Raw genomic sequence first — 21,345 nt, 5'->3', positions numbered from 1 at the left:
ATGTCTTAAATAAAAAACTGTTCACTGAGCTCCCAAGTTTATCAGTGTGTCTTAAAAAGTTAAATGGAAACTGGAAACACTTTTCTTAGTTTTAATGTTTTTTTTTAAATAAAGTGTTCAGAAGGTTCCCAGGGTCAGCAGCATCTCTTATAAAGTTAACTGAAAATTTTAATAAATAGTTCCCTGAGATTCAAATGGTTTTAGCTTTACCTTACCTTGGCCGTTAGATTTTGAAAAAAGGCCGATACAATATTCATCAAAATGTCCAACACCGGCCTGGCTGATTATCAGTCTAATTCTAGGTTAAATATTACACATGTTTAATATTACTGATCAAAACTGTGTGTTGGATAAGCCAGCTGCTCTCAAGCTGTTTGACTTTGTGAACGGAATGTAGCCAGTCAAAGAAGTGCCCTGACAGACCAACAAGGAGGTGCTGGTAAACAGAACAAAATATGTCCTAATGATGTCATTTTTGGGTCTAAACATGGGTTGCCCAGACTTAATGACTTTTATTAAATGGCTGAAAAGTTCATCTGCTTCCGTGGCTCTCATTTCCCACATGCAAGGGCTTAATTGATTTCCACAATATACTGTAGCAGGGATTAGAGTGAAGTAGTAGTAGTAGTATTCCACACAAAAGAAAACAACTCAATGTTGTGGGGGAATACTTAAGATGTCTACTCATACTTGTCAGATAGTGGGCTTAAGGATCAACAAAATAAAAATAGGGCTCCTTTGGCCGCAGACTGGATTTTTAGCCAGTGGTCCACCACAACTACAAGTACAAACGCAGACAGAGTGAAATTATAGTGTTCAGGTATGAATTCATATTTTACAAATTACCCATGGATCCAATGTTTACAGAGATTCTTGTGGGCCTGTGCCCCCTTTTTTAGGCTCTATGAAAACAGGATATTTCAAAATTCCATTCCATTGGGCCTCAATTGTGAAACTGTTGGCTGTTACCAGTCATGATCTAGTTTACAGCTTCGGGGTTGAGGAGCGGAGTGTTTTGGATTAAAACTTCTTTTTGGGTTGTGTTTCACTTATTATGCAAAACCCGGTGAGAGCTGCTTCATCTGTGTAATTTGACTTGCGTGCGTAGTGCAACTGATGGGCATCGTAAACACTTCAGACACACTTTGAAATGCTGTCAGTGTGGACTGCCCATATCAGACGAGTGCAAGTGTGAGACAAACAGAAAAAGGAGAGGGAGGTAATGAAAAGCGGGGAGAACAGAAGAAGAAAACACAGCGGACTTCTAAACCATGTATAAATCAAATGCAGAAAACATAAAACAGGCATGCAACTTTTATCCCTTTTCGGCAACATGTTTAACCTAATTTCCGCATTTCAAATGTTGCATTCTTTCATTGATGCGTTTGGCAAAAAAAAATAGTATTTGCGTGCAAAGCTCTCTCACAGCAACTGCTATCAATTGGTCAGGGGTAATTTTATCAAATTATACAACATCTTATCGCCCCTCTAAAGACGCAGTGTAAAAAAAAAAGTTTGATTTATGGTGCAGTGAAGTAAGCAGAAGGTCAACAGCTCACATATCAAACAGAATTTGTACGCAGGAGGAGAGAGAGACTGTAGACTGAAGCCACCTTCCATCTTTTTTCTTTTTTAACAACTACTGCTCCCTCGCTCCCATCACTTTCTCCCTCCTACAGTATACAGTAGGGTTGTTGTTTTTAGAAGTTAAAAGCAATTTTGCTAATTTAACCAATCTTACAAATCAAATACTTCTAACCATCAATAAAGTGCTAAATAAACACAGATTATGAGTTATTGTTTTACAGCAGGTTGGCAATATAAAAAAAGGTCACAATATTGTACAAAAATGAAAACTTTAAAAAAACACAATATTGTGCCTTTGTACATGACACCAATGCATATAAACAACCTACAATCTCTAATAACACTTAAATATCAGGGTCTGAGGCAAGATTGAGGACCCAAGTGCAAGGAGGCACAATGAGGAAACAGATGTGCTCAAAAAGGGGTTGTTTAACTCTTTGACTGCCAAAAACGTTAAATAACGTTTAGTAAAAACCTACGGAGGAGCGCCAAAGACGTTAAAAGACGTTCACCAAGTTTTTTTTTTGTTGTTTTTTTTTTGGGAAACGGGTGGAGGAAAGCCTTGGCCAGCTGTGCTGAAAGTATCAAGCAGATCTAGTTAGTATAATGCCTATTTTTGGCCCCTAGATGGCAGCGATGACTTTCTTCGGACAAGATTGGGTAGGCGTCAGTAGAAGACGTGAGGCGTAGCTAGAGTGTTGAGGGGACAATGGCTGAGGAAGCCATAATGGCGACCGGTTGCAAGCAGCTCACGCTTGAGCATTTTTTTCAAAGACGAAAAGCATCGACCAATGCTAAAGAGCACATTGATGACGACGATGATGATGATGGTGACTCCGAGGTTGACGCCGAAGTTGGAAGCGTTGACGCGGCGGCTATGATCACGTCATAAAGCCTCACCGGCTAGCGATGCTAACGCCGGAAAACGTGGAGCACAACCGAGCACTTCTGCACAGGCGGACGTTCAATCGGACGACGAGTCCAATGCATATTCATCGGAGGAGTGGGTACAGTCTGATCACGGAGAAGACACTGGTTATGGACTACGATGCCACCATGAATGGAGCGGATAAGATGGATCAACCACCCGGTATAGGAACTGAAGGACATGAGGAAGCCAGACGTAACACCACCGTAACGTCACCGTATCATGATCCTGAGAGTAGACTTGATGGCAACATGGCCAAACACACACTGCAGTATATACTTGCTATTCCCCGGAAAAAAAGGCCGGCAAGAAAGTGTATCGTCTGCACGCGAAGGAGCCATCGCAATATGTTGTGCAAATCTTGCTGCGTCCCCTTGCACACAGGGGAGTGTTACAAAAAGAAAAACTGTATTTGAAACATCCACACAATTGTAAATAGTACCACAGTTGCACACATTTGTAAATAGTTTGCCAAATTGTTACATTGTTGAATGTAAATAAACGTATTTTGCTATCAAAAAACACTTTTTCATTGTTGGTGGTAGTGTTTTACAGAAGTAAAGCACTGTTTAGGTGTTTGTGGCATCATTCATGGGAAAAAAAAGGTGTAGAATTCACTAGAGTGCATGAAATAATATCGTTTCACAAAAAGCTTGATTTCTCCGTTTTTTGTTTCAAAACAGAGCATTTGGGTGAAACTAACCATTTTCTATTGTTGATTACTGAAAAACGGAATAAGGTAGAAACAAACTTTTTTTTCTGATGAAAGATGAGAGTTCAATCTTTCATGTGGTAGTATGTGTATTTCCATAGTCCAAACCCAAAATTGTCTGTGGACCTTGAAAGATCAGTCAAAATGCTTAAATCGGCTGGCACTGACAGCATCACTTTTCTGAAAACGTCTGGCAGGCAAAGAGTTAAATAGACAAAAACAAAAAGGCAGTCCAGGTACTAGTTAAAATAAAGTCCAAAACAAGAGCAAACAAATACAGGAAAATAACTAGACTTAACAGAAGACCAATAACAAAGGGGAACCATGACAGCGACACGGCAACGACAATACACCCACGCAGACTTTGGCCCTGTCCAGACGGAAGCAAAGCCGGCTTCGTTCCTCAAACAAATCTTGTACACACAGAAGCATTTCAAGACTCTCGTGTGTCCAAAAGAAGACGCTGAGGACATTTCACGGCTGTAATGTATATGCCAAGTCTTGAGTGGTGCTGTAGCGCAGCAACAGGGAGTTAACGGAAAGCGTAGAAGAAGAATCAGCGAAGAAGACGAACAGTTTTTTTTCTTCTAACTTTATTGCAATCTACAGAACAAACTTGCCTTTGCATGTATCAAAACAACATGAAAAAGTCGAACACAAGAGAAGTGACAATGGCGGGTGATTCAAGTACAACACCGCGTGTTGAACGTGGGAATAAAGAAGCAAAATATTTTGCGCAAAGCGACTACGACACGGCTAACCGCCATTGTTGTTGACACTGACGGTTCGCACGTAGAATTGGCGCATACGTCATCAATCAAACAAAACCAAACCCCACAGAACCGAAACATAACATTAAATATTGAGGCACTTACTTGCTATTGCAGGCACACATTGAGTTCCTCCCCATATTGACTCGCTTCACAAGCATATTAGGTTCCCCTTCATCTGATGATTAGCGTAGATTTTAACATAGACGGGCCAAAACATGCCTTTTGAAAATTAAACTGCGCTAAAAAACTAGCCACCAGAGGGTGCTAGAACTGCACAAATGGAAATCAACCTGACTCTTTTTTTTTTTACAGATAAGCTGCTTTTAATATTGTGACATGACGACGATGATATTGTGGCAGTTTTAACATTGCGATATCACGATATTGCTGTTATCGTTACATCACTATTCGCTAGTGCCACAAACATTCAGCCCTCAGTGGCATATGGACTTAAGCTTCCCAATATTTAGACCTGAAATGTCTTCAAAATCCCAAAAGTGCTATTGTCTTTCAATATAACTTTCCTATCCAGAAAGTGTCCCACACACACAAGCAATGTTGCATTGCATGTACATCAGTTTGACCTTTGACCTATGCTCATCCACAACTTTGTCGGGACATTCCTTAAAACAAAATAACAAACAAACAAAAATTCTAACAACAATTTGTCTTCAGCTAGAGAAGTCAGCGCTTAACCAACCTTAAGCCAATTTTCAACTTTTTTTCCTCAAGAGTCACTTAACTTGCCGTTTCCATATTGGACAAACGTATGAATGCTGCTTTCAAATGTAGCTTCCACTGCAAAACCAGATTTACCTTTAAAGCGCCCCTCCTTTCCATTTAGAAGCAGGGCAAGACAGATTGACTTGAAGGGTCAGCACACAGACACACACACATACACACACAAATGCATGCACACACACCGCCTCCCCAGGCCTGCACAACTGAACTGACAAAAGCAGGCACAACTTCAAAAGGTGAGAGATCCCATAACTCCCATAAATCAGTCTCCTGGCAATCCTTGATTTTCCAACCAATCAGACTTGAAGAATGCAAAGGGTAAACATCTCCAGCTGAAGGACAAGTCAAACAGGCTCTCGACCGTTTGTTTCTCACTGTTGTTTCTATTCCTTTGCATTCAAAATAAAATGTTACACTTACCTGACATGTTTGCATTTTTATATTCTTATAGCAAATGTGTGGAGTTGATAGGTTTCACAAGCTCCAGCCCATTTATTACCTTCAGTCTCCTTCAACCAGCTCTCATTTCCTTGCCCTCTGCATGGAACCTTTCCTTATTCACAACAGGTGGTTTTAAAGGGGGACCCATTTTTCTTTTAAATTACTACTTACTGTTGAAGAAGAAATATTTTCACTCATAAAATAAAGTTATCGTAGGACTCAATTGTAGGCTATTCAATATATTTTAACTTCAGTCATCACCTCTAATCGCTGTTAAAACCATAAAACTGTTTGGCATGATATGCGGCTAGCTGGCTGTACAAAAAAATCGGTAGCTCTCCGCCTATAGCAATAAATTTGAAAAATCAATTTAATATCTTACTTTTATTACCACATTTATCCCCCATCGTACCAGCCGGAACCTTTGATGGCCAACCAGGTGCTATCAGACATGAAAGTCTTGGAGTCTCCTGGAGGATTGGGCACTGTTGCTAAATTGACAGATTTAAAACATTTCCAAATATGAGCAACAACAGTCCTTCAGTGTCATCTTTGGATACGCTGCTTGGCTTGCGCTGCAAAAAATAAACATAGGCTCATATTTCTCACATTGTGGGTAGTACAGCATGTTACTCCAAATGACAGAAAATACAGTTCGCTATGTTTTTAAGCATTCTTGTTTTTCTCGCCAATAATTCAGCTTTTACTCAATACTTAAAAAATAGCAATACCATGTTTATATCAGATATTCATAGCACCTTCAAGAGATCAAGGACTCTAAAGAGTAACTCATGGGGAAATTAATATGTACCTACTGTATGCTGTAGATTTATGTGTTTAAGGTCTCAGATAGCTCTGGTTTGGTTTCTAGTCAAATTAATTTATTGGCACATTGGACAAAATATTACAAGGACCATGAAATTTCAGTGAAGATCAGAAGAGCTACTGAATAAATAACACTTTCACACAAACAAAAATAGTCAGTATACAGCTCATGAAAATGTATGGTAATAACTCAAAATACAGCCATTAATAACTCAACAACTGGCAACAAAAGTGAGTACACCCCTAAATAAAAATATCTAAATTGTGTTAGTCCTTTTCCCTCCCCAGTGTCATGTGACGTGTTACAACGTCTCAGGCATGAGAAATGTGTGGACTGTAAGATTGCTTCGTTGTTTTTTCTTTCCTAAATTTCTGAATGAAATTGCATTTATCTTAATACGACAGCGTATTAGGGCCTTAGATAACAAAAAAAATCAGGGCGGTGAGGGGGTGGGTTGTTAATATTCTGAGAAAAAAAATTGCGAGAAAAAAACCCTCAAACTTAGGACAAATACACATAGCGTAGCTATAGTCTAATCATGTGAGGATTCATTGGTGGTTAATGGGACACTGTTTATAAAATGAAAAGGCAGGATGGAGACGGATTCATTCTTAATTTAAACTCTGCATACACGGCAGCTAGAGTGACAACACTTCCTGATCCCCTATCAGCTGACTAACACAAACCAATCAGAAGCTAGCATACTTTAGGTAAATGCAAGTGAATGACGGAGAGCAGAAGATTTGACACATCAATAAAAAAGGATAAATAATAATTCTGGGAAAATACATGTACAAATAAATCTACATTTTAACAAATTGACTTCAACGCTTGATCCTCAGGGTGTGGACCTTCGCAAAGGGAGGCGTCGTCGTCGCCCAATGCTTAACACGATATGGTTCATCTACGCTAAAGTAATTACTATCTCCTTAATTGACAACCCGACCGAAAAGTATTGGCACAAACATCCGAGTAGTATGTTACGTGTATTTCTCGTTTCTGAGTTTTTTTTCTCGCAAATCTGCCACTTCGTAAAGTGCAAATTTGCCACTTTATAAACTTGTAAATTTTCCACTTTACAAACTCGCAAATGTACAAAAAAAATTCTCAAAATATTGCCCCCACTCTCTAAAAAAAATATATATATTTATACGTGGCCCTAATACGCCGTCGTATCTTAATGACAAAATGCAGGCTTATGTTATACAGGAGCTGAATGTCTTGTACCATTTGGTGATCCATGCTGAGTATGTGTAGGCTAATCTATCTGTAAGTGACCACACACTGGGATTTATTGTGACGCAATTGTTTTCCATTCAGTATTTAGTCAGTTGAGAACGATATCATGAACAATCACACATTGTTTAAAGAAGTATAGAAGTCGATAGCTTGCCAAGAAACCAACTGTGAAATGTTGCGCAAGTTTCACAACCATTTTTCCTGTGTGCTCTGCGGTGCGTCAAACCCACTAGAGAAATGTTTTTGTTCTTCTGTATGATTTTTATTCCCCTGGTGTTGAGGCCTGTAAATGCCATGGCAGCACACTGTGTTCGCGGTATTACAGGTCTCCTTTGATTGAAACATAAAGTTCTGCTCTCTGTGTTCCTCTGGCCACCCACGTGAAGCTTTCGTCTCGGCGTGACAGTGCGCAGCGGGGTTCCTCAAATTGTTTTAATGGGTTGCTCACTGTTGTTCAGCTACTTCAGATTAACACAAATAAAGTCACACGCGGTGAAGAGTATATGTGCTTGTGGGTACTCTCACTCATCCAGGTCATTTCTTTCTCAGGACATTGAATCGATCGCTGGACTGCTTGCTGAAAGACATTTCGCCTCTCATCACTTTGGAGAACAAAATAGGCTGGTGGAGTTCTAACCAAGCCTTGTTGCATGATGAACTGATGAAACCTTCTCGGATGAGAGGTGAAACGCCTTCGGAGACAAAGCAGAATGTGATTGATTCAGTGCCCTGAGAAAGCCAGAGAAAAGTTTGTGTCTCAGTCCAGCATTTTAGATAATTAGATGGATGGATGGATGGATGGAGGGAGGTAGGGTTCTGCTAAATAGTCTGTTTAGTCCTCTGATAGATTGATTTTAATATGCACACCAAAGATTGATTTACAGGTTAAGACATTAAGACAGTGTTAGATATGATTTTAAAAAATCATTTTCAAGATGCACTTTTCTGGAAAAACTGGACTTTGCGACATTAAGTCAGCCAATACTGTTGCTGGCTAGCTTGTTTTAACCTGGAAATTGATTCCGTGTGAAGACACATTCAGAGCACCATGTTTGAGTGCTACAGCTATTTTACAGTCAGGCAGGAACAAAGAAAGTCTGCTTTACATTACATTTGTTTTCACCCCCATAGTGAAGATGGGTTTTTTTTTATCTCTTTTTAAATGTATTTATTGAGTGCTCTCTGAAATACTTTAGAAATGGAATGTTTTCTACTACTACTACTTATGTTATATACTTTTTAAAAAAAAACATTGTCATTGCTTTGTATTTTTTCATCCATTTAATGATAATTCATTGTGATATTTCCTTTCTGATTGGCTACTTATTTCAATTTCATTTTTTTAATTTCAATTTCATTTCTCATCATGACTGGACTACTTTTTATATCGCGCTTTCATCTACACCTTATGGTGCCCAAAGCGCTTTACCCACAATCTATGTGGAACCACTGTATCCATTAACTACAAAGGAACGGCAATGAAACGGCGTAATGGGGTTGGACGTAATCTTTCACATTGTTTGAGTCACTTGTCCGTCTCTGTGTTTCAGAAACACTTCTGAGCTTTGTGGATGATATCTTGTCTGGCGCCAGGTCTCCGTGTGTGATGTTGGGGGACATTCCAAACCTGCTGTCCTCCTCTGTCAGCATGATCGTTCGCTGTCTGGAGCCTGACACCACATATATGTAAGATATTCCGTTTTTGGTTTTGCTTGTTTGTTTTTTTGCCATGGCATGATCGATTACTTGTCTTGTTCATCAGGACACCTCAAGTTAGGAACTTGGGAACTCCCAAAAGTTGAAAAAGATTTTCCAAGGATGGTGTTTTGTTGTGATAAGAAATACTCTAAAAATGGTTACTGAAAACAAATGGAAATTCCATAAATTCCTACTGCTTACGTGTTGATGGTCACAGGTGAGCTGCCATCAGGAATTTTAATTTCATGCTGCAATTGGAATTTTTTTTGCTTGTATTAAAGTTTCCGAAGTGTAGTGTGAATTTTTAATTTAAGTTTAATAATGACCAAATTAGATGTGTTGGTTTTGGCATGAATCCGCAGATTGTCAGGACTCACATCAGTTTATTTTCATGTAACTGTAAAAAGAGTTTTTGATATCATTGGTATGTTTTTGATTTGCTCATGCCAATTAGCAAGCTCAATTGCTGCAATTTGGGTTCATTTTGGCAATTCTGAAATGATCTCAAAATGTTCTTTTAATGTTCACTTCCCACAAATAGGTGGGAAAATAATTTTACATTAATACCAATGGGGTTTTATCAAAAGAGATGTTAATGAGTCATGCAAAGATGATTTATTTCATGCTACATTTACACCGGGAGTTTACCATCATTAGGCGGCCAAGACACTACATATGCATTTCTCCGTTTGCACGCACACAGCGGATGCTCACTTTCTCAGTACACATGCTCACACTTAGCCCGCAGACAACTTGCCTGGAGTGAAGTAATACACACGTCTCAAAGAGGAAATGAGGTGGCGTTTGGGGAGCGAGTGAGAAAAAGATCCAGAGGCAGAAAAACAAAATTGAAGAAAATCAGAATACAAGGAATGTTTTGATGTACTCTATGTAGTCTGCGTACTACAAAGCTTCACATGCCCGTTAAATCTCAGCAACAGCAGGACTCTTCCATTCTCTATGCTGTCTGGCAGTTCATTCATGTCACGGAGCCAAGGCCCGGGGCTCTCTCCATATAGAAAATATCTGTACGCAGAGAGCCCATCCAAATTGTGCTCTTGTTTGAGGAAAATATTGTGTAAGAGGCACAGCACAGTAGGCACATATGTTTTAAATGTGATGAAATCTATGGATCAAAAGTTATTCTTTTCCAAGTGTAAGATCAGTCAAGGAATGAATATAATTTAATAATTATGTCTTTAACTGTTGTAACCAAATACTATTTTTCAACTTTAGTGCTGCATGTGGCTGCAATTAGTGTTTCAGCCACTGGATGGAGATATAAGTCAGAACATTTTTGGCACCGTGTGTTCAGTGTATTCCAAGCAGTGATTGAGAATGCAGGCTGTCTTCAAAGAGATTACCTGCACAGGAAATGCAACACATTCCAATAAGACGCTTTGTGCAGCATACATACAGGTTACCATATTGTGTGTGTGTGTCCAGGTTCCGGCTTTGGGCAGTCGACAACACTGGGCGTCGCTCCAGTCCAAGTGAGGTCACAATTAAAACTCCATGCTCAACTGTGGATGACGTCAAGGCTCAAGGTGAGGAGAGAGATAAAAATCAAATACTCATTGAGTGCTTTGTCATTGTCCGTTTTTATAAATAATGTGAGAGAGACTAGAATAGAAATCCATCCAGTTACTTTTTGTGAACTACATATTGATGTGGGTTCGACAAGTGTATTCAAGTATTAGTCAGTCTGAGATCACTTGTTCCAGAAAAAACATGGACATTGGGGAGGTTCTTCCTAATTTGTCATGTTCTGTGGCTGATTTACAGTACAAACATTATCTTTGTTGATTATAAATGATGTCCGTCCAGATGGTTCAACAGTTAGCCTGCTGTTGATTTGCTGATTTTAAACGAGCTATTTCAGAATGCGCCAGCCACTGAATTATGATACATTCAGCCCAAGCTGTTGTCATTTTTATTCCCTGGAAATGGCGTGTTGCAAAATACAAATCCTAACTTGGACTGCATTCGTATTTTTCTTGAACAGACTATTGGCATCCAAAACATGTGGATATGTCTCAATTGTGGCCAATGTGTATACCCCAGAGTCGGAATAACAGTTTTCCCTGCAAATCCTCAAAAGTCTCCAAAAGTTCTACCATTGCTCTTACAGTTGTCATTGTCATTATTGTGTCACCTGAAACCGTATCTGTGATTGTTTGTGCCCATTCAGAAGTAGCTGATAAAATCTACAACCTGTTTAATGGCTACACTAGTGGCAAGGAACAGCAGACAGCGTATAACACTCTGATGGACTTGGGTGCCCCAGCGCTGCATCGAGTTCTCTACCACTACAACCAGCGCTACGAGAGCTTTGGAGAGTTTACCTGGAGGTGTGAGGATGAGCTTGGACCCAGGTGACGTCAGATGCTTTCTTTATGTTCTGCGGGAGCAAATGTTTAGTCACAAAGACATCATCTGTACATGTTATGTTGGGCTTACACCAAAAGATTTTCACAGTCTCAGGCTAGAGACTTGAGTAAGTTCTAGATCTGGAGTCTTCCTGGCGTCTTAGCGCACTCCCGTCATCTCGGTGGTTTAGTGTGTGATGGTAATCTTTGTTTTTGGTCTTGCGACAATATCAAACGTGTTTGATCATATTATCTTGTACGTTTTTCAGTCTTTGTGCGACGTGACACTGCCAACAATTAATAGATTAAGATTCACTGATTGTCACACACACCTAAGTGGGGCGAAATTCGTTCTCCGCATTTGACCCATCCCCTGAGGGACCGGTGAGCAGCAGCAGCCGCCCTCGGGAATCATTGGGTGATCTACCCCCCCCCCAATTCCATCCCTTAATGTTGAGTGTCAAGCAGGACGGCAATGGGTCCCATTTTTATAGTCTTCAGTATGACCCGGCCGGGAATTAAACCCACGACCTCCCAGTCTCAGGGCGGACACTCTACCACTAGTTCACTGAGCTGGGCAATAGATGAGCTACTTTGTAAACAAATACAAGAGCGACATGATGAATGGGGCGAAAATGCGCCGCTCCGCAAAAATGAGTAAATATGCGCTGCTTTAAATGTTGCTATTACTGAATAGTTAACTTTCATTTAATCATCTGAGGGGCAATGTGGGACACTCCTCAGCGACGCGGCGACCCCACCCCGCGGTTAGACTCACTGATAGTGGTTTGCCCATTTCTGGCACATACCTACAGGATTTGTATGGTTTATTAACAATGCCCTATCAGGGCTGCAGACTAACATTTTTTGCTAGGAGCGTGGTAGCCCCTAACTTAAAATTTTAGTAGCACGGGAAGAAAATTTAGGGGTGCACGCAGTAAACTGACTTCCAAAGTTAATATTCACATTTCACAGCATTTTCATTATATTACTGATAAATACTGCAATGTTTTTAATTCATATTTTGTGTCTACAAGTGTCATAAACCCAAAATATAAATTTAAATCTTAAATACTAACAATGTCAATTGAATGCTGAGACCAGAAGTGTAAGAGAACATTTCACACATCTGCACCTTTGTGGGTATCAACTAGAGAATTTACTGTGGTGGCCCATAAGTTTTGTGATGATTTCATATTAAGCATTTTTATACTGTACAATTGCATTCATGGCTATGATTCATACTAAAGTCATTCAAATGAACTCATTACATTTGAACACATTAATATTAATGCTTTTAAAGGATAATAAAAGTATTACAACATTTACATTGTACTGACATTCATGCAATGCACTTGCTCAATTTAGAATGTTTTGTTTACTTATTCACAGACACCCCCAAAGAGTGCCATTTATTATGTGGAGACATAATTTGCCGGCATAGAAACAGATTAAAAATATATCACTCACCACTTGAACTTGATTTAATGTCGGATGCCGTATCCCGAGGGAAATGTTTACAAAGGTAACAGTGTCTTGATGTTGCTGTGCGTTCTCAGACCAGCTACGATTAAATTCATCTTTAGAACGCAGGTGTTGCCTGTGTATTATTGGACGGGCTAGCTGAAGATAGCAACATGATGAGGCTAGCAAACAGGCCCGTGTGGCGGTCACGTTTTTTTTTTTGTTTTTGCGTCAACACAACATCCTAGTTATGCGTTGCTACAATGAGAAAAGTCTTTTGATTTGAGGTGTTGAGCAGAAGTGGGTCAACAACAAAATAAGCAGCTATGGCGGTTCAGGGGGTTGTGTGGTTTCCGACAGTCTGGCGGCCATGAAGGCAAAGGCAAGGCAGGTTTTGTTTGTATAGCACATTTCATACATAAGGCAACAAGGAGGACTTTTTGTGAGCTACTCACACACACGGACCTGCTGCACATATGAAAGTCCGTGGCTACGCTTTGTTGTTGTCGTGGTTACGACAGTGATCACACCAAACTCTCATCAAAGTGTATGTTTTTTAAAATTATTATTATTCATTATTATTAGAGCAAGAACTGATTTTACGGGACACGACTCCACTTTGTGGGACGCATGAATTGAGCGTCAAACACTATGCGTGCACGCGCTACGCGGGACGGTCAGAGGTGGGCAATCCGTCGAGAGTAACGATGGACCCCCATTTAACATAGGCTATCATGTTGATATTATTTATGCTCAACAATACTGTAAATAGCACTCAGTTTCAGTTTTGGGTTCGCCTGCAGACTTAATTTACATTTAGAGATGTATGCAGTGAAAAAACAGCAAAAAAGGGGAATTTGGCAAATCGGAGCCGTTTTACAAACATTGACCGAGAACAATACAACCACTTATAATGCTCTGAAGACAATAGTAACACTGGTGCACTAAGCAGTAGATGTCAAAAGGGTACGTAATGTCATACCTTGGACTTCTGGGGGGGCATCGCTTCTGGGATGGTCTTCAGTGCTGCTTAAGCACTCAATGACAGTCACAAAATGAACTCAAGCCGGAGATTGTGTCTGGCAATTGCAATTGCAATGCAAGATAGCAACTAAACTAACAGCCATTGGCATTCAAACCTATGGAGGATTTAGAATATTTAATTAACCCAAAATGTATGTTGTCGGAATGTGGGAGGAAGACCAAGTAGCCACAGAAAAACCTACGCAATCATGCAAAAATGAAGGCATTGTCCATAAGCGGTTAAGAAAATGAATGGATGGACGGGACTGTAAGTGCATCATCATATATATATATATATATATATATATATATATATATATATATATATATATATATATACACATACAGTATATATATTGAGGTCAATGTTCAACATGCTCAATATTTACAATAAAAAATATACCAGATAGAGAACTTAGGAGCCACAGTGTGATTGTCATTTGGATCAGACCAATAGCCAAAAAGGAGAGGAGGACAAATGTTGAGTTTTTATAAAGTGTTCTCCATGGCTTACCACAATAAAAATGACAAGAAGAACTGTTGACAAGAAACTGTCAGCGCAAAGAAGTTAGCCAGACACTCTATTGGACCATCTGCATTTGCATGATTTGTTTAACTTAACATGAAAGAGCAGTCAAATAGCCATGTTTGGCCTGAAACAAACACACGCGCGCGCACACACAAACTTCAAAGGCAGAGCACCTAACCATGTGGTGGAAGCTGAAAAAGGAAGAATGTGATGTGAGGTTCAGAGAAAAGGTAAGATAGGCCCTTAGTGGGCAGGATGACCCTGAGGAAGACTGGACCTGTACAGCCAAAGTGATGAGAGAGACAAGCACAAGAACACTTGGCTTGGTGTATCTGCTGGTAGGAAAGGAGAGAAGGAAACTGGAAGTGCAGGAGAGCATACAGAGGAAACGGTTGGCTAAGAAGAAATGGCACTGAGAAAACTGAGGCATGGAGGCAAGAATAGATGTAGATGTAAGGTGAAGGTTGAGGTGGCAACGTCCAGAGGCATATGATGACTTTTGGGAAGTTTTGGAAACATAATTGAGTTGATGAGCCACAAAATGAAGTTAAGGACTAGTGGAGGCCAGCTTTACCATTGTGATCTGTGGTGAGAGACGGGAGCTGGTGGATTAAGGTGACATTTCGAAAGGTGGAGAAGCGATAGCAAGGGTGGAGGACTTTAACTCTTTGACTGCCAAACATCCCAAAAACAACCCCGACAATGCCAGCCGATTTTGAGTATTTTAACTCATCTTTCAAGGCAAACAGAATATCGTGTTTTGACTAAATATATACATAGTGGGTACCAAATGGAAAATCGCGTTCCATTCTTTCATTAGAAAAAAAGTTATGGTTCTACCTTATTCCGTTCTTTAGTAATCATCATTTGAAAATACCGGTAGGTAATTTGAGTGACATTGAGCGAAAATTTAAAAGATAAGGAGAAAATGAGCTTTTTGTGAAAAGATACATTTTCTGCACAACAGTGACTTTGATACTAATATTTTTTGTTTAGTGACGGACGCTCTGTGGATTAGATTTAATGTGACAAGGGCTTTGATCATTCATGTCATCCTTGAAAACGTTCTTTTTCATCTGATTTATCATGTTTCATTGTAATTCCATACACCGGGAGCCCATTGAAAAGAGATACAATGCTGCCATCTGCTGGCCATAGTTAGTGGCTGTTTTGGGATTTTACAACCCCAATGACAAGGCAGTGCTGCACAAGACGTTGCACTGCTCATTGAGAAAAAAACGTAGTTGACGTCAATTGACGTTATTGGCGGCATTCATTAGAATTTTAGCATACGTCATAAAACGTTTTCGGTGGTCAAAGAGTTAAATACTTGGCGGTCAACAGTCCACAACAATGGTGAATGTGCAAAGGTGGCAAAGAAAGTGATACAAGCAGCTTATAAATAAGTAATATAGGGGAGAGTGTCTGATGCTTTATGCTGGGGTGAAGGCCAGGTAAGGTTTATAAAACAGTGATGAGGCCAGCCATGATGTACGGCTTAGACAGTGGTACTGGAGAAATGACAGATTGCTGAAGGTTGTCTTTAGGAATCGCCGAGTTTGATGGTATTGAAAATGAGCTCATCAGAGGGAGAATCGAGGTCATGTGTGTTGTAACAAAATCAGCAGACCAGACTGTCTACTTCTTGACATCATGAATCACTTCTACCTATGTCACACTATTCTGACCCTCCAGGATTTTGGAATGTTGCAATCGCAACTATTAATGCAAAATCAAGAATACCTTGCAAAATCGTATTTACCCGCAACTTTGTCCAAACACCGCAACTTTCCCGCAACAAATACATTTTAAAAATGCATGTTTTACTTCAGTTTTGGCTTATTTCACCTAAGATGGCTCCACGGGCGGTCTACTTAAAATAATAGCGGTAGTAATCTCAAAGAAAAATTTGCTCACGTCAAAGCTGAACTCATGAAGAACGCTACACGTCCAAAAAAAATGTTTAGACGCTGGCAAACATAGATATCTATGCTAGTGAATGTGTTGACATTGACAGCATTTACCACCTAAAAGCTGGGATAGGCTCCATCGTGCCCGCGACCCTCGTGAGGATAAACGGTATGGGAAATGGATGGATGGAATCACGGCAAATGACCGTGCAATGACCGGACCTTCTGCACGAAAGCAGTGAACTACTTTGTTCCAAATGCAATGTAATAATAGAATATAAAAGACAAGCATTTCACGATTGCTAAACACGTAAAGAGCGTTGAAAGAAATCTGCAGTGTTGGCAAATCGCACTCACGGAGGCGATGATGTAACATTTGTGTGTGAATGATGCGAGCCTAAAGTAGGGCAGTAAATCAATAATTTAACATATCTTTAAATGTGTAGAATTATAAACTGAATATATATCACCATACTTTCTTAATTGAAAGTGTCCAAGTATGTTTTTCACAGAGATCAAGTGGAAGCTGATGATTTTGAGGAGGAAATGGAGTAGTAGTTATGGCAATGATTTTGGCCATGATAGCATTAAGCGCTGCATATTTCATAGCATTGGCAATTTCTTTTACATATTTTGATGTATAATGTGCATATGCACCTGTAAGAATATTTGCACTTTTCCATGATGATGAGCTTTTCAGTTTGTAAGCTAAAAAAAAAAAATGTTTACACTTTAAAGTAAAATGTAATTTATGCCACCTATTTTCAATAAAGATCGTACAGATTTGAAAATATCAGTTGCTTTTCCAAACACTTTGCAACAAATTTGCAGAAAAAAAGTGTTTGAGCAACAGGAACAAAAAAATGCAACTTTTAGAAAAATTGGCAGCAAAATCAGGCATTTTAGCCTGCAACAATGAGGAAAAAAATACCAGCAAAATTCTTCTTAAGATGTGCAGAAAAAGTGAGCAACAACAACAAAAATTGCAACTTTTCGAAAAATTGGCCACAAAATCAGGCATTTTAGCCCACAACAATCATGAAGAATGCCCGCAAAATCCTGGAGGGACTGACTATTGTCACGACCAGGATTAGGACACACCAAATGGGGCAGCACACTCGTATTTGTATGTGTGAAAAACAAATTCATGTACACTGCCCAATAATTGGATGAACCGGAAATAAAAATGAAGGCATAGGATTCAAAAAATAAATGTGAATCACAGCCCAAAGGAAAACCTTATGCTGACTGAGGTAATGAATTAAGGTTTTAAAATCCAGAATTATGTTTCTGTAATATTATACCTGTTATGACATTTTAACAGGTATACCATTACTGAAATTGCATCAGTTAATGCAAAACAAAAAAGGTAATTACAGTTCTGTGATCTGCACTACTTTTGAACGCATGATCTTTTCAAGTTATTTTGTGTGGTATGCCCTCATTTTTATGAATGCAATTCCTCATTCATTCCTGGAGGGAATTCCTTCAAGTTTGGCTCAAATGTTCACTTGGAATCAAATAAACCGATTTGATTTTAGTGGTCTAAGGTCAGGCTCTGCACTGTGACTGAACAAAAATTGTTTTGGCCGTCTCGCCTCAGTTCACTCACTAACCATGACATAGTTTCAATTTAATAAATGTTTTAACAGGACGAAATGATAAACATATATTAAATTGAATGTTCATTAGGTCCGTTGTCAACTTCGTTGAGAAATCATGACCGAGTAGAAGAGGATTGTTCTCGCTAATGTTTTGGGAAATGAACTTGTTTTGCAACGGAGTTCTTTGTTGCTAATAGGTCATTTGCTTATTGTCACAGTGATGTTATATTGAATGCGTCTGAGAGACACACATTTAAAGATGACGACACTTCTAACCCCCTTTAGCTATTTAAGATTTATCTAATCTAATAATACGGATTTTTGGTAATGCATGATTAAAAAATGAAAATGACCAATTATGGGAAAAAATAAATACACAGATGAGCGAAAGATATGGCAAAGAACGGAATACATACTGGGTACATATGTCGGTGTTTCTCTCATACAATGTCATGGGAGGATATTTGGTGTCACTTTATGTGTCAGGCTTGTTTCCTATCATATTAGAAGCGTCCAAACTCACTACACGGGTTGTTTTTTTGTTTTTGTTTTTAGGTTTTTCATGAAATTTTTAATAAAAGCTAAGCTTCCCTAACTAAAAGATTTTCTTCTTCCAAAGTGCCATGTTTGATTGTAGGAAGTTGTTTTGCGTGGAGGAAATGTCTCCATCATTTGTTTTGTTAACCTCTGTGACAACATCAGGTTCATTTTGTAACGCTTTTGCATGCATGGAGGGCCCCAACTTTCCATCCAAACAATGGCTGTGAGCCTAGCATATAAAATTGTACCTTCGTGTTTTATAAACAGAGCCATGTGTCCGATATAAAATATAAATGGCAGTCTGTGGTACGCACGATTTTAACAGGCAAAACTGATTAGTCAAGGCTCCCTAAATTCAGACCGTTTCTCTGTCTATGGATTGTCTCCACTGTAAAGGTTGTTTTTAATAGGGTCCATGCTGGAAAGAGTTGCGTAACTGAGGGAGCTGCTTCTTCACGTGTTCCATTTAAGTGCACGTAAATTAGCAGCCCTCCCCATTCAGTTAAACAAAATCAAACTAAACCCGAACTAAACCTGAACCATGACAAAAATAAAAAACTAACCAAAACCTAACCCAAAACATAACAATTTAGGTTTGGGGCCACAGGGTCTCGAGTTGGAGTCATGTTGTGGACAAAAATATGACAAAATGTATATCTGCTTGCTGTCTTGATGATGATTCTCTGTGTTATGTGCAACACAAAATATACAGCAGCGACTAAGTTCTATTTCCCTTTGAGTGTCATAATCGGTGTTGTTTTGATTAGATTAACTTTTGTTGACATGTTTTTCTTTGTATACCTTTTTTCGTTTGTTTTTGTTTCCACCTGTTCTTGTCAGTAGTTGGGTTTCCATTCACCCATTTATGTCGAATTTTGAAGGAATGCGAAAATAAAACGTAATGGAAACGCTAGAAATTCGAAAAAGGGCCCAAATATAGCGCCACCTACAGCGGCGGAGTCCCCTCTCAATATTCGCAAAAGGAGAACAGATGGAAACAGGCACAAGTCGCATGTCTATTTTGTGCATTGGATGAGAGCCAGACTAGTGTCTACCAATCAGCTCCCTTGTCCAAGGTGCCCCGTCCACACAAAAGCCCGTTTCAATATATCCGCAAAAGTTTCTGTTGCTTGAAACCGATCACTTTTTGGAACCAGGCTCTAGAGTGGAAAGATTTCAAAACGCGCCCCATACGTTCCAATGTGGACTCCTCCGGCAATGTCACTTCTCCTGTGTTTGTCTCACAGCTCTGTTAATATTACTGGATAACTGATAGCCCATACACACCCGTGCAAGCCGTTGAAGCGACAGGGCGGCCATCTTACTTCTCCCATCTCACGCAGCAGACTACTGTATAAACGATACGTATACGTACAGATTAGACATGTACAGTTCGTATGCTCTTAGTATCGGGGCGTGGGGTGGTCACTATTTTTTTGTTTTAAAAAAAAGTTTTAAAAAAATAATAAATTAGCAAGTGGACGGTATGTGCTGCTTTGAGTCATCTTTTGTCGAATTACAATTATATTTCTTTAATAAAAAAATATACAAGATTCTTCCTGTAAACATCATTAAGCATATCATTTATACATGTATTTATGGCAAGTTGCAAAATGTCTGAAGTCCTTTTGTTTATGCTTAAAAAATTTAAAGCATAATAAATCATACTATTTCTACTAAGTACTTTCTCAAATGTTCTCCAATTTTGATATTGTAAATGTATTAGATCGTATGCCGAGAAACGTTTCTTGGGAGGAGTAATATGGCGGCCTCGCGGCTTCAAAAGTCTTGGCCTATGGGCTATTCAGAACAGTGGTTCGTCTTCTTCGCTGATTCTTCTTCTACGCTTTCCGTTGACTCCCTGTGGCTGCTCTACCGCACCACCCCAGACTTGGCACATGTTAAACGTCCTCAGCGTCTTCTTTTGGACACACGCATGTCTTAAAACGTTTCTGTGTGGAACAAAGCCGGCTTTGCTTCCGTGTGAACAGGGTCCAGAGTCAACTGGTTTTATTCTGTCTTTGTTGTTTCACTACTTCTGTTTGTTTGTTTTGTTTGACTTCTTCCTTGTCAATCATATTTGCCCGAGTCATGTCAGGTCGTCTTTCTGAGTTTGTTGCTTTGTCTCTCATTTTGTTGTGCTTTGTTAATTTTGTATTTGGATTTCTCCACACTCTTTTGTTCTCATTTGTGGATGTAAATATTTCTCCTGCTCCCAAGCCCTCCTGCCTGCTTCCCACGATGCAACACCATGAAAACCAGTTTGTGACATTGAGGGATTATAATACGGCATACAGTAATAGAAGAAATAACAACAGGATATGACGGGGAAAGTCATAGACAAAGGAGATGTAGTCAATGTTTTTGGCTTTGCATCTGTACCGATTATATTTTTATTATGTTTGATCAGAATTATTACCCAGATGCTTTCCACAGATGCTCATGGCGCTTTGGTCCCGGAGGCGGTAGTGGGAACCACTGGTTTTTCATAAAGCTGTCTTTTCAAAGACTTTGGTGCTGCAGACGCATGACGAGGCAAAGTAACAAAACTTGACCAGTGTGTAGCTGAGTTGAGAAGAAAATTGGTCAATGGTGGAGCAGGGGTCACCATGGTGAGAACACCTGCAAGGCCCTGTTACAATAATAGCTCAAACCGTGATGGGACAATGTGATTTCCTAGGAATATTGCTTAATGATATGTATGTTTCTTAATTATTGTGAGAAATCTTATCTCCTTAATAACATAATGAAAGGTAATGTGCGCAAATTTGTTTATTGCAGGAGAATCAAACTCATTGATGTCCCGGCTTGCCATGTTGGAGTATGTTTTGTTTGTAACTTTTGTTTCTTACCTCACACATTTGGAAACGTATGAAGAAATTCCTGACGAAATGTGAGCAACACTTCCCAATAAGTAGCAGTAGGAAGACAATGTGAAAGTGTGAATATGCAACTGGCCAC

At 39.4% G+C, this 21,345-nt stretch overlaps 1 protein-coding gene across 7 annotated transcripts in view; it reads left to right on the top strand.

The window, feature by feature from the left end:
- The window catches only part of astn1 (astrotactin 1), a 325,383-nt gene that overhangs the window by 296,492 nt on the left and 7,546 nt on the right, over nucleotides 1-21,345 (top strand). For all 7 annotated transcript variants that reach the window (XM_077557705.1, XM_077557701.1, XM_077557704.1 and 4 more), the window contains exons 21-23: nucleotides 8,798-8,933; nucleotides 10,392-10,492; nucleotides 11,137-11,320. In XM_077557705.1, the coding sequence (XP_077413831.1) occupies nucleotides 8,798-8,933; nucleotides 10,392-10,492; nucleotides 11,137-11,320 (421 nt within the window). The remainder of the gene's footprint in view (nucleotides 1-8,797; nucleotides 8,934-10,391; nucleotides 10,493-11,136; nucleotides 11,321-21,345) is intronic.

This window comes from Vanacampus margaritifer, chromosome 2 (assembly GCF_051991255.1).
Source record: "Vanacampus margaritifer isolate UIUO_Vmar chromosome 2, RoL_Vmar_1.0, whole genome shotgun sequence".
NCBI lineage: Eukaryota > Metazoa > Chordata > Actinopteri > Syngnathiformes > Syngnathidae > Vanacampus > Vanacampus margaritifer.
The sequence above is the reverse complement of the archived record's forward strand: the minus strand, read 5'-3'. Positions and strand labels throughout refer to the sequence as shown.